Below are 14723 nucleotides of genomic sequence, written 5' to 3'. Positions count from 1 at the left end.
AAAAACGTCATGTAGATGGTGTGAGCTGAGCAGCTCCTGGCCTTCCTGCGCAACGGTGTTGTAGAAGCTGAGATGGGCGAGCATGAAAACCACAAGCAGGTCCAGATTCCCTGCTCTTGCATATACAAAATTCTGTCTTTGCTTCCCCCCACCCGCCCCCCCCAGATAATGCACGTGTAGATTGCTCTACATCTTTTCTAAAGCTGACAGCAACTGCTAGCTGTCCCCTCTTAACGTGGAAGTGCCGATATAATGATCACTACGATCTGAGTGTAGGATCTTCTGTGCCGAAACACAGCCCGAGGGTTCCCTGTTAGCAGAGATGGTTTTTTGCCTCTGTGTTTATGCTGCTTTTCCCTGTTACAGAATCAGAGCATTTTATAGGAAGATAGATATTTTTATTTTTTTTTTGTGGCATAAGCGTTGCCTTTTATACCAGAGAGAAACCTACGTGAAAACAGATGTAAAAACCAGCTGCTTTTGCAGGGTGGGTTTTGTGCTTCCAGCTGCAAAGAAGGCAATATGCTAGAGACAGGACTTTTAATGGAGAACGGCTTCCAGCCACCCACCTTTGATAGAGCAAGAGGTGTGTCAGACTGGCTGATGCTCACGAGAATTGGAGTACAGTCAGGATCAGCAGCGCACCGTGCAAGGCACAGTAGTCTCAGAGTTAAATGTTTTATCCAAATCCCTTACAATCCAGGGTGAGTTGCAACAAACGGACCTGTCGTCGGGCCACGCTTCACCAGTATGTTGGGTTAGAAGTTACAAACCTAAATTCTTTGTACGACCTGGGCCCAAGTGATAAACAAGAAGACGGGTGCAGTGATTGTAATGTCAAGTGTCAGCAATTATACCATCGTCATCAGCTTCGTGCGCTTCACTCGTTTCCCTGAGCCAAGATCGAATACAAGCAAGCTGTAAAGTCTAAATCGATTTGAGGAGTTCTTGTTAGAGTTCAATTGGAATAATCACAATTGTGGTGCAGATTTTAGCATGCTGTGAAAGTATTGCTTATAATTTTGATTTAGTGACTTTCTAACACTTTTAAGATTACAGTATTAAAAAAAAAAAATAAAATACTGTATGCTTGCAACCTTAACTTCACCTTAGCGAAGATATGGCTTTGGAAATGAAGTACTTGGTCACTGCTGGAGGCAGGAAGATAGAGTGTGTAAAGCAGTGATCTCATCTGTACTGGTAAATCTTACGCTTAATATTTTTTTTTTTTTTACGTTGCCATACTAATAACTTTAACTGTAACGGTGGCTTTTTTTCTTTGCTCTTACACAAACATGATTGACTGTTGCAAAGGCTTGCACACTAATAAATCCGTTTTGCTGTTTCTGCAACGAAATGCAGCGTATTCTGAGCGGCGCTTCTAGCCATAGTAGGTGAATAAATGGATATATGGATAAATACAGTGGAGTGTGCTTTTTCTGTGTAAAATTTGGTAACGTTTTCCTGCTGTCGTGCATGGATGGATACACCTGGCTTTGACAGAAGGTCCGTGCGTGCAGTGATTGAAGTTTCTGAGTGGTGGCAAGTAGCAGATGATGGAGGATGTACATCGGGAATCGTACGCTCTTTTGGAGGAAGGGAGAAGCCAGGGGGACAAGCAATCCTTTGGCGAGCAAATAGTTGTTCATCCTGTTGAAAGAAAATAGTATTTCTCTTGCTCTTTACGTTCCTTTTAACTCTTCTTTTTACTCCTTACATTGTGCTTCTTCGTTAAACAGATGTTAACTTGTGACCTTACAAATCGCTTGTGGGTTGGATATTACCGGGGATGTTTTCACGCCGTATTGTGCATCAGGTGTTGCACACACTGTATTTGCCTGGTAATTTAGATAGCAAAATCTGTTCAAACTATTGAACAGCTGGTAAAAAAAAAAAAAAGTACCTGTCTCGAACTGACTGTACGATTGCATGAGCCATTTTCACTGTCGTCTTATTTTGTGGTGTTTGAGATGCAATAACAACAACACTGGCATTTTTGCCCAGATTTGGAGGGCAGAACTCTGAATTCTGGGTTCCCTGATTTGCTCGTGTGGACAGAAGAAGGTTGTTTGACTTGAATATTATTTTTTTGTGTGTGTGTTTTGCAGAACTTTCATACACTAGTACATTCTGTTAAAACAGTGAAATGTTGATGTATGTTTGTTTGCCCGTTTAAATCGGGCGTCCTGGAGGTGCTGCTGCTGAGCCTTGGCACGGGGGGAATTGGAGCCTGTGCTGTCCATTTGTATTTGTTAACTTGTTTTAAGCGTAAGTGTGTGTGATGTGAGCTAGCATTCTGTTTTTCAAAACCAGTTCAGCAGTTATTTACCTTTTAAGCAATTAACATAATTACCATTATGCTAAGAAGTAATTTTGGGAAGTTCTGCTCTGAGCCCTTATGTCTCCATCGGGACAGTTTTAGTCGGGACTTATCTTTTTGATGGAAGCCTAATTGCAGTTTTGGCTTTGTGTAAACAAACAGAGGCGGCTAATTGTTTAGGCAAATAGCAGATTAATTTAAATATGCATCCCTAATAAAACAAAAATGGTCCCCATTATGGTACTCATTCCCATGGCGAGGAATATAAATATTCAGTGGGAGTGCCATTAGACAGGGATCTTAAGGATTATCTGCATTATTTCACATTGGTAGCACTTTCCAGATACCAAATAATCTTTACAAAAGCAAACATAAATCAATTTAAACTCATTTAGATACCATTTCACTATGTGCAGTTTCATTACCACACTCTTGCTTCACCTCCTTTGGGACGCGGGAGGAGTGTTTGCAGACTGGCATTGGTGCCCGTCCACAGCTGTCTGTCAGAGCTTTTATGTCTCCTTTTGAAGGAATAGCTACCATTAATCATTTCATCATTAATGGCCACGCTCGAGTAGAAGGAAGGCTCCTCCAGCCCTGCCTATCACGTCTGAAGATTGCTTCTCCGTTAATTCAGTGCAAAGGTGGCCCAGAAGTCTCCGATTCCGTCTGGCCCTTCTGTTCTGCAATACACTCCTGATTGCTTCAGGTTGCTCTTATTCAGATTATTGCTTTAATGTACCAGGCTTTTAAATAGAGTATCGGTGATCTATGCCGGCAAAATACGCGATTGCAGATGTATCATCTTTTGACTTAGACTCCTGTATTCTTTGGGATTTGCGGTCTTCATCTTCTTCGTTTTCTGTTTATCCAGAGCGTCAGGATTAGGAGCGTGGTTGCTGGCTGTAAACTGTTAAGAATGCTATTGAACCCCCTCACCTGATCGCTGGGTGCGCGGAGCTTCGGATTCTTCGCTTTAAAACTTTGCTGTGTGCGGCAGAGGGACTGAAATTTGAACGTGGGTTCTTCCTCGCTATTTTTTGTGGTAATTGAGGGCAAGCACGTAGTAGAACAAGGATTTACGTAGTGGTTTAAGTCTGATCTTCTCCAGGCATGGAAATGTGAGCAAAGTCAAGCAGTCTTCCTCAAGGTAGATACCAATGCTATCTGAAAGTCAAAAATTAGGAATTACTTAGGGAGCAACAGAGCCTTTAATGCCAGAGCAAGTAATTTTGGAAAGTTTGCTTTGAACCTGTTCTGCGGCACTTTGCAGTGTCCTGAAGTTCTGTTTTCCTGCCCTGCGGTCTCTTTTCTGTATATTAACTTTCTCCATTAGAAGGCTTTTTAAGCTTGCATCTTCAAGTGCTCTCTTTACAGTTTTGTTAAATTCTAAGGTAAAGCATAGTGGTTTGATATTTTTTTTTTTTTTTTTTTTATGCAGGAACGGTCAGTGTGTGGAGCCTGATGTTCGGGCGGGAGCCGATCCATCGGTACCAGCACAATCAGAGGATACAGGCTTTAGCTCTCGGTTCAGAGGGTGCGACGGTAGCAACGGCATCTGGCTTCGAGGTCAAAGTGGAAAGCCCTAATGACAGAGGATTCTGGCAAACTACACAAACATTTGAAATCCAGAAATTGGTGAGTCTCCAGGCTACTCAGCTTCATTCCAAGAGCTCCCGATCCACTAATTATTTTTGGTACAGTTAAGAGGCATCTTATAAAAATCTTACAAGAGTGTTGCCTGAACTAGATAACAGCATTATCAGCTCGAGGCTATGATTTTGAGGCAGGTTAATGGATGAGCCTTTCATCACTGAAGAGCAAGGGTGAAATGCTGGCTTTAGCTACAAGTGAAAATGAATAGGAGTCCATATGGTGCAGGAGGTTGGCTGTTTTTAATTATTTTTTTTTGTCAACATTAAACTAAGTTGGCTCATTTTGTAAATCAGTTTTCTCGCGCAGAATTGGAGCTCAAACTCAAGGTCTCATTCCAGATCAACGCTATCTGATTAATTCTGAGGCAGGATATTGCAGACGAGCTAATAGTGTCACTTGTGAAGCGGTGACTAGTGGTGTAGCTTCTCTAGGTTGCACCTTCTGTCACTGAAGTTTTGAGACTATTTTAATTAAAAATCAAAAGCTGTCCCATTCTCTGAAGTTTCATTATGTCTCAGAATATCAGCATTTTTTTTTTTTTTGAAGGGGTAAGGAAGTGCGTAGGAAGAAATTGAGTCTTGCAGCTTCTCTCCTATTGCAGGAAGCTACTGGGCATGCAGTTGTGATTTGAACCACTCCCGATTAATCCCCTCTTTCAAAGCTAAGTCAGTCTTACAGTATTTAAATGCTTGGGGATTTTGTTTATTTTTATGAGGCTTCTCAATAAAAATACTAAAACAACACCACCCACTCCATTGTAGTTGGATCCGTTTTACTCTTGCATCTTGCTTGCTGTGAAATGTCACTTTGCCACATGTGAAAGACACTCAAGACACCACGTTCTCTTCTAGGGCTGGGTTAGAAATCAGCTCTGCTGTTAAGGAGTTTAAACCCTTCCTGTGGTGAGACTTCTCAGCAGCACCCTGGGGTTGTTCAGCCTGGAGAAGAGAAGGCTCTGGGGAGACCTTCGAGCCCCTTCCAGTCCCTAAAGGAGCTCCAGGAAAGCTGGGGAGGGACTCTGGAGCAGGGAGGGGAGCCATGGGACGAGGGGGAAGGGTTTTAAACTGAAAGAGGGGAGATTTAGATTGGATATTGAGAAGAAATTTTTCACTCTGAGGGTGGTGAGCCCCTGGCCCAGGTTGCCCAGAGAAGCTGTGGCTGCCCCATCCCTGGAGGGGTTCAAGGCCAGGTTGGACGGGGCTTGGAGCAACCTGGGCTGGTGGGAGGTGTCCCTGCCCAGGGCAGGGGGGTTGGAACTAGATGGTCTTTAAGGTCCCTTCCAACCCAAACCATTCTGTAAGTCTGTGATGATTCTATGAAATGGAAGAGCAATGTCATTCTGGTCTTGTGACAGAAGACAGGGGAGCTGATACTTGGGCTGTGCTGACCTTTCTGTTAATTTAGGGTACATACACATGATTGCAGGGTGAGCATCGACTATTCCATGTTAATTGTATGAATGCGTTGCCTCTTCTGGAACACTGTGTTCACATTCTAGCCACCATTTTTGCTTTTTGTGCTTTAACCTTATGGCTTTCTGTTCTTCATCTGAATGAGTCCATTTAAGCCTTCCTCCTTTCTTTGAGATTACATTTGGGTGTGTTCTGTTATAATGTGTTCTGATAATTTTTTTAACTGGTTTCATTCCAAAGACTGAGCTAGATTTCATCATAGGAGCTAAACTTGCAAAAGGTCAGAAATAAAGTTGATACTTGGCCTTTGTCTGAAATTAATCCATAATTGGGGTGATTCAAGATAGCTGATAAGCACACATCAGTAGTTTGCTCAGTTTAGTGTGTGGCAGTAGTGACGTAAAAGAATTTTTGGCTGTAATAACAATAAAAAGTCTGCTCTTTTTAGGTCAACTTCCTTAAGCTGGTTCCAGATGTTACGGGGAGTCCAGTGACAGTGGCAGCTGCAGAAGACATTGTCTATCTCCTGAAAGCAGAAGATCCTGGCAAAGTTCTCCATTCTGTCTATGGTCAGCCTGTCACATGTCTCGATGTGTCTGCTCACGAAGCAGCCTTTGGGGTCAAAACCTTTGGCTGGTTATTGAATGAGCCCAACCAGGTATTTAATTTTTTTTTTTGGTAATATTTTTACACCTTCATAATTAACAGAGGGGAAAAAAGAGTTCCTGCCACTGGCCATTTCATTACCTGCTAGTCAGCTTTTGACAGGAGAGGGAAGATGTTCTTTTAATGCAATAATCTGATGCTTGTATTAGCGTTCTTCTAGTAGGCTGAAGTGAGGCGTTATTGTTCAGCCAACTGGGTTCACTATAAACGCTTCGCATTTTCTGCTCCTCGGCCAGTCCCAGCTCATTCAGTGGGATGCTGTGTCAGCGGCTCTCTAGGGGGAACCCGTCTCAAAAAACCAAAACCAACCCAAAAACCCCAATAGACAACCCCTGCCCCAAAAAACCCAAAACGTCCATCAGCCTTTCTACTGAGCAGCGTGTCAAGCCTTGTACGTGCAAATGTGCAGTCTTGGGAGGATGCTTCTTCTTTTTGTCCACTTGAGTATTTGAACTAAATCTCTTCCAGGTTGGTGAGGATGGTGTGACTGTTGTGTTAAGGGAAGCTAAATGATAATCACAGGTTTGAAGCCCCGTGTGACACAATCTGCTGCTTTTATCAGTACATCTTAGCGGTGGCAGGGTAGATCCAAACCAGAGTGGTTTTGTAACCCTGCTGAAGCTGAGGCATGCTTCTAATGCAGCTATTCTTAAACTTCTCTGCTTGCAAGAGGGGCTTTTTTGGGCTTGCAAACCCAAACAGGGAGCATAAATAATAGTATTTTGGGGAGGCTCAGAATCCTACCAGAGATCCCAGATAGCTGGTGGCAGTGTTCTGCTCCTGGACGCAGCCCCACCTGCTCCAGGGCAGGGACCAAGCTGCGGAAAGGCCCGTTTCCAGATGCCTTGAGAAGAGTTTCTGTCCCATTCCTGCATCTTTCTTAACTTTTCCACTGATTTCATTGCGTTTTTTGTGGTTATACTTCAGGCATGTGATGGGCTATCAGCAAAGAGGGAAGGAGGAGAGTGCTTCAGGCAGGTGGAGAAAGAAGCAGGAGGTGAGCACCCAGATGAAAGGAGCTGTGGTCTGTAATGTAAAAATGCAGCATTTTCTTTGGCAAGCGACTAGGACAGGAAAGCTTTATTTAGGACTGCCTCTGTGTTAGGAATAAATGTGTCCAGCTGTATCTAATTTCCCCTTAAAATTCACGTTCACCAGGGAAATGCTGAGGCCACCATAAATACCTCTAGGGTTGAGAGATGCTGCGAGGCCGTGCTGTCTTTATTAATTCCTTTGCTGTTCTAATCCAATTCTTTTCCCTACAGAGGTGGGAGGTTAGAAGGTAAGATTGCCTCATTCAGGGGCATTACATCGGTGATCGCCTTTGTGCCTCGTAAAGGAATAGAGAAATCTACTTAGGCCCCCGAGCGTCACTCCGTAAAGCCGGACATATTTCCTAATTTAGTTCTGAACTATTTGGCATTTGATGGCAGATTGTATTAAGCGGTGCATCAACGCGCATCCTAATCAGGGAGATGGGACTGAAGTCGTCCAGACGGCTGGGGTGTGTTTGACAAGGACGCTTGCTTGGCATTGCCGCACCAGCTGACATCACGCCGGAAATTAATTACTAATGTCTATTATGATAATTATTCGCCTCGCGCAGACGTGAAGGGACTTTGCATTGGCTGATTACACTGGTCACAAGTTGACAATCTGTCTTTAGGAGAGCTTTCGGTCTTGGAAACGTAATGAGGAAGAATTCCAGCCCTGCTTATGGCTGGCTGTGCTGCCGTAGCGGGAAAGCTGTGGTTCTTCTCAGTTTGGGATCTTCTTTTTTTCCTAAGGGATATTTCTTTTTTCTTTAGTGCAAGCTCACAGTGCTAATGCTACTGACTAGTAGCCTGCTTTCTGATGAAAATATGGTTAGGGAAGCCATCTATTTCCCCCTCACTTTTTTTAGTCATTATCTAATTTTAACCAAATTTGACAGCAGAGTGGAGATCTGAGGCATAAATTTTGTAGGAACTTTTATGTCGGAGAGGAGAAGAACATCAAATCTGTGGCATAGACTTGCCTACTGTTCGATGACAGACATCCGTGCAGGAGAGAGGGGAGCGTATAAATACTTCAATTGCAAAAAGTTCAACTTTCACATCATTAAGCATCAGACAACCCAAGTATGATGCTGTTTCTGGAAAGTTGGTCGGTTTAGGGCTTCTGGAGCTCTTTGTTTTATGTTAAGCTGAGAGAAATTTCTTTAGTTAGGGTTATTTCCGCTGTATTAACTCAACATGGAATGTACTATTTTCTTCAAATTCCAAATCCTTGTAATACTGAGATCTGTGTTGCCATCCGGGCTCGTACGTGGGTAATTATATAGACCAGATAATGAACCATAGGGAAAACCCTAGTCCTGGCTTTCCCCTTCCACCCGAAGCGGTGCTCGTGACATCCAGTGGACGTGCCTTGAAGGATGGTGTCTAGCGAATAACACGTTGCCCTGTGCCATGCGGTTTGGAGACCTGTGATCTCGACACTGCAGCGGCATCACAAAGTCTTGGCATTCATGCGTTTGAATTTGGCGTTTGAGCATTGTATCTAAGACGAAATCCACGGATTTAAACTAGAGCTGCCTTTGGCCACGTCAGGATATATACCTCTTAAACAGGTGGCCCTATAACCGTCAGGATTAACATCATCTGATTTCTGATGCAATTATCTTGCTGATTGTGGGATCTAACTGAAGCCTTTCTCGTAGTCGGTATATTTATAAGCTTCCCTGAGTGGACAGCCTGCTGTCAAATAAGTCTGGTCTCCTGCTGTAGCTTCAGGTGAGCACTCTGCTGCTTGTGGATTATTTCTATGAAATGTATAGGTGCTGTATTCTCTTGGAGGTGGAAGAATTGCTCAAACCCAGCTTTCTCCTGTATTTAAAATTTAGTTGAAATTTTTTAACGTATTCAGCAGTTCTTAGTGATAGAAGATAATCAACATGGGAGGATTTGGGGTGTCTTTATCCTAGAATGGTTTGGGTTGGAAGGGACCTTTAAAGGTCATCTAGTCCAACCTCCCCTGCGGGGACATCTTCAACTAGATCAGGTTGCTCAGAGCCCCGTCCAACCTGACTTTTCTCTTTCCACTGAAGACACTTCAGATAACAGGCAAGAGAATTTTGTTTTAAACTCACACAGCCGAAGAACTCTTTTTATGTTACGTGCATTATAATGCACAGGTCAAAGTACGTCTGTGGTTTTGGTTGCTTTGTGCACGCGCGTGAACCTTGTTTCAGAACAGGTAGTTGGGGAAAAGACGAGTGAAGGGAGGACAGCGATGATTTTAGAGCCTCCAACGTAGAAGCAGAAGGCTGGATATGTTGAGATCAGATGTCTGGGGAGTTGTTTGTTATGCTGCCGCTTTTTCATCTGTTTGGAGCTGGTGATTGGCTTGTACTTGATGAATGGTGTTCAACATCACCTGTCTCTTCTCATCAGCGATTGAAACACTGCCTAGTTTTGCTCCTGTATCTAATGTTTCCACAGGGTTCTTCAGCTGCTTGCAAATGTGAGTGTATCCAGTAGAATTAACCACTTGAAATGGATGCTATGAACTAATATTAACTGAAAAAAATAAATGACATTTTTAAAAATAATCCTTTAAATTGAATTTCATACTCTACAGTCTCTCTTGGATGACGTTTTTAGGTCACAGCTGTTTTATATAAGCCGTTACATCTTTCTTGCACCTTATTTTAACCAAAATTCTTGTCTTTGTGAGCTGGTAAGCTTGCATTTCCTCTTCTGGTGGTGTAATGTCTCCGTTTCTCCTTGAGTTCCAAAGACTTCGATTTTGTATGTTGTCTTTTTATCAGTTAAAAAATGTGCTTTTCATTTTTTTAACTACTGTGACCCTTTAAACAGTCTAATATTCAATACATTGATTTTTGTAAACTCTTGTTTATGAACATTGTTTATATTATAAAATATATAAAATTATCTATAAAATTATTTATATTTATGAAAATTGTTTATACCAGTAGAAGGGCAGGTGGCTGAATTTGAATGTACGGGACTTGCCCAAACGTTTCTCTTTGGGGAGCTCTAGGACTGTAGGGTGTTAGCAGATCTTTGAAGGTGAAAGGTGTTTTAAAGACCTTTTTCTTTATAAATCCTTGGGTACCATGTAGGAGCGACAGAACTCTTTCTGAGGATCTGAACTGTGTAACTTTTCAAGTGAGGCACTGCAAGAAATACAGTCCAGCAGAGAGACCAGAAGTTTTTCCTTGCCTAAATTTTTGCATGATGTTATCAATTAACCTGTTTCTTGCTGAAAAGTAACAATCATCCATCTTGGTTTTTCTGTGTTTGTAAATGACCAGAAATAATTTTGCAAATTAAAAAAAAAAATAAAAAAAAAAAATCCCTTTTGTATTGGCTAATGTTAATGACATTCTGTGCTTTTTGTTTCCCCTGTTTGTACATTGATGTGAATAGCTCAAAATCGGCATAGCTGCTTAGGTAAGTGGCTCAGGTTTGGAAAATAGAGCTGTTAGGATGTGCCGTGAGTATTCGAAGTGATAATCTATGAAACTAAGATAATTCGTTCAGTTTTTAAGAATGCCTTTGCCTGCCTTTTGCCTGTGCTGTCCTTAGGTTAGGGAAGAGGTGTTTCTGGGCTAGGGCTTGGTTTTGAGTGAGCGGGCGGTTCGGTGGGTAAACGTCACATCCTTTCCTCTCTGCCTACCTCAACTCTTCCATCCGTCTCCAGCCACCAGTCGAATGAGCCTGGTGACCTCCTTCCAGGTCCACATCAGAAGCCCGCGGAGGCTGGCAGAGCCGCGGGCAGTGTCCAGAGCTGGAACATGGGGGGCTGCAGGTGCCTTGGCAGAACCCCGTTGCCCAAGCTCGTGTGCTGCCCGCACAATGCTTGGCTCCGCTTCTTCCTACCAGCTTGGAGCCTTGCTTTGGAACTCCAGGCAGATGAACACTGAAAAGGAAAAACCAAACTACACTCGTTTTTAGCTTCGCGTGTAACTTTTATGGCAGGTGTAGATGTTTGGAGGACCGTGTAGTGTGTGCGGCTGGCTCTTTTTAGCTGCTGGATTTGCTGCAAGCCGTTTAGAGTCTCATTTTCGCAGTCCTCTGTGTGGGTCTTTAAGCATTGCTCGAGGCTGCTTGGTGCAGCTCAGCGCATGCGAAACAAGAGCTCTCATTTGCCAGCGTAAAGTCACCTTTCGGATGGCATGAAAGTCAATTTTCCACATGCTCGGAGAAAACGGTTGTGTTACCAGCTTTACACAATGACTTATATCTGGCAAGAACTTGCAAAATAGTCTCTCTGGCTGATTGTCAAAAATTACATCATATTGGAGTAAACTGCTTTTAAATCAAACATCCATTATTCATGTATATTAACTGCTTTTTTTATTTATTTTTTTTTTTACTGGCTGTTTTGTGTGTGATTTACTCTTTTTTTTTTCTTTCTCTCTGATTGTCTGTCTGTCTCCCTCAGCTGCTCCTTTTAAATCTTAGCTCATCTTTAAATTTATGGAGCCAGCACACTTATCTCTGTGTACAAGTACCAATATGCTGACCTTGCATTTGTTAATAGTCAAATTTTTTGTTGTTGTTGTTGCAGTGTTACGTGCCATATTTACAGTAGGCAATTCAATACATTTGCACTGGGAAACTGTGCCCCTGAGGCTTGTAAACCTCGAAAATATGGGGTTTTTTTCCACATCCTTTTAGGAATAAAATTCAAACTTGCAGCATATGTTGTACTTAATTTGATGACTCCTGCCGCAAATGCATATGAAATAGCCTTATCCCTTTTATAGATACCCTTTGAATTGAATGGTTTTGACCTGAGCAAAAACCAGATCCCCTTTTATTCACGGTGGACTCGAAATTTCACGACCCTTTCTTTTGTTGGCAATATTTGTGTGTATTTAGGCAATGTTTTTTCTGGTTGGCAGAGGGATGGGCGGAAGGAAAGGTGGAGAAACATCATCTGAAATTAAATGCAAATTCTGTTCTCAATCTTGCTGCTTGTTCCTCTGCATCTTTGAGCAACTCAGATTTTTTTGGTTTGATCTTCCGTCTCTAAAATGACAATTAGAAACCTCTATCCTAGATGGTTCTTTCAGAGAAAGTGGTTCTTTAATGCACCCTGTGTGTTACTCGATGAGGAAAAGGATGTAGGTTTTGAGTGTGGTTTTACGATATACTTTTTTGCTAATATTTATCATACTCCATTCGATACTTGGTCTAAATAAGGATTATATATTCCGTATATACGGAGTGCTTCGCCCAGTTCGGAGAGACAGCTCAGTTTTTCCTGGGCGTGCGGTGGGGTGACTTCTGACAAGCAGCAGAAATGCGATTGCGGAGGGGGAACGAGCTATTTCAGAAAGCAGTTGTCTGCTGGCGTTCAGCCAGGACAGTGGGTTGAACACCCCTGCTCTTGTTGAAAGTACCACAGGCTCTTTGATAATAAGTGCTTGGGGATTTGTTGTTTTAATGTTCCATCCAAAAAAGACATCTCCAACAACACAGGATCCCAAAACACCTGCTGGGCTATTGGACATGCATGGAAGAGTTCCATCAACAGCATTTCCTTCAGTTCCTTGGTTTTTCTTGGAAGTATCTCAACCAGAGTACATCGACCATGCTTGACCTCACTTAGCTGCGAGATGTAACAAAGCTCACAGCTTAGCTATTCTGGCTACAGAGACTTTAATTCTTTGTGAATTAATTTAGTCTTCTTTCTTGAGTTCCTGGACAGCATTTAAAGAGAATTCCCCGTACCCGCCGCTCTGCAGTTTCCTGAAGTACAGTAACTTTTCCTTTCTTCCCCTGCCTGGACTCCTGACTTTGCCAGCTTCTCGGCGCATCTATCCGAGAACGGTGGCCACAGGTTGAGACTTGCCCAACTCGCCCAGTAAAGAGGGGAAATTAGTCTAATGCATTGCCTTAACAAAAGAGAGAGTATGAGCATGAATAATTAATACCACTAGTCTGTGGCAATCGGATAAAATGAAGTCCCATTTGCTCAGCCTTATTAAAAGAGAGAGAGAGAGGGGGAGAGATGCTAAAGGTCGTTAAGGGACTTGTAACATGGAAAGAATCGCCTCTGAGATGGATAATGTGTTTTCTAATCTCTGTGGTCTTTAACTAAACATAATGGTAAAGGTACTCTGGCTATTTCTGGCTTGTTGAATTATTAAGCATTCTGGGAGATTGCTTGGCTCTTATCCAATAACTTAGACTTTTTCATTGGAACAATGTTAATAGGTAACACTTTTTATTTTGTGCGTTAGCTCCTGATACATCTGCGCAGAGTATTTAATGCTTTTCCTCCCTTGTGTCCCCAGGTCCCCCTGGGGAAAGGGATGCTCGTTAGCGTGTTGCCCCAGGGGACTTCATTTCACACCCAAATGCTCTTGCTTCGCTTAACCTTCAGCTTGGTACCTATTAGGTCACTGGTCTTGGGTGTCCATTATAGGATTATAAATATCTTTAAAAGGGTAATCCCTTTGCAGCGTGCATTATAGGATTATAAACCTCCTAAAGATCTTATGCTTTATCTGCCCTTTAACATACAGGCCCTTATTTCAAGTCCCTGTTGACCAGGTATTTTCATTCTTTCTCCTTGGCCTTTCTAAAGAAAATCCTTGTTGCCTTGGGATATTATGGGAGAGCTCATCAGAAGTGTTCTAGCGACTTCAAAGTTGTCATCAGTATGCTTTTTAAACCCTCTGTCTTTAAGAAATTATTATTCAGACTTAAAAAAGCGTTATGAGTTCTTTTTGTTGCTTTACCTATCAAGTTTGGCAGGATAAGGTTTTGAAATTCATTTGCAGACCGTAAAATTGCTCAAGACAGAAGTTGAATTTAAAGATGGGTAAAACCTGGAATCTTTCTTCCAGCGATAGGGCTAATTGGCTAGAAATACACACGTGCATTATAAAACTTAAAAAAAACCAAAACAGGATAACAATCTTTAAAAGAATGGAGGCTGATGTAAAAAGAGAAGGATCTAGAGGGGGTAGGAGAAGATAAGCAAAAGCTTTTCTCCCAGTTCTGTGCATCTGAACCTTTATTTTTTTACAGGTTCTCTCTTAGATGCAAACACATTAAATCAGTGGACATCTACAAGTTATGTGAGGAGAAATAAATTTTTTGGCTGGTGTTACCCACATGTGAGGATTGCCACATGTCTAAAATTGAGACTGCGAGCGGGAGAATATGTAATATTTGCTCCGGTGTAAAACAGGGGAATCATTAAATGCTACGTGGAAGCAATTTTTCATTATAGTCTTTCATGGCCATAACTGAATTTTCAAGTATGTCTCGTATGTTTATAGGATAGATGGGAGCTATGGTCATTTAGATAAATTAATAGTTTATGGATGTTCGCTTTAAGTATTAGCCCCAGGGGACTTTTGAGAAAGCAGCGTTTGGCCCTCTCCTCTCCGGAGTGTTACCGTGCAGCTGGGAAACTGAGCCTCAACTGGGAGCTGGAATACGTTGCTGTTGACCCGATTGTTTATTGTTCGTAAGTTGAATTCAGCAGTTTATTGACTTTGTCTTTTGTTCAGAACTTTCCAAGGAGAAACTTGGTTGCCAGGCCACAGATATTAATTTCCTTTGCGCTGAAAACCTTGCAAAGTACCTTTGCCAGAATGTCATTATCTCTGGGTTTGGTTAGTGAGCTCTTGGAAGCGGTGC

The 14723-nt window shown here is 42.3% G+C and overlaps 1 protein-coding gene across 1 annotated transcript in view; it reads left to right on the top strand.

The window, feature by feature from the left end:
* The window catches only part of FBXW8 (F-box and WD repeat domain containing 8), a 52295-nt gene that overhangs the window by 28520 nt on the left and 9052 nt on the right, over positions 1–14723 (top strand). Inside the window, exons 6-7 of the mRNA XM_074606011.1 lie at positions 3762–3958; positions 5837–6046. Of these exons, the coding sequence (XP_074462112.1) occupies positions 3762–3958; positions 5837–6046 (407 nt within the window). The remainder of the gene's footprint in view (positions 1–3761; positions 3959–5836; positions 6047–14723) is intronic.

The sequence above is a fragment of the Larus michahellis genome, chromosome 13, assembly GCF_964199755.1.
Source record: "Larus michahellis chromosome 13, bLarMic1.1, whole genome shotgun sequence".
Taxonomy (NCBI): domain Eukaryota; kingdom Metazoa; phylum Chordata; class Aves; order Charadriiformes; family Laridae; genus Larus; species Larus michahellis.
This window is presented reverse-complemented; position numbering and strand designations above follow the sequence as displayed.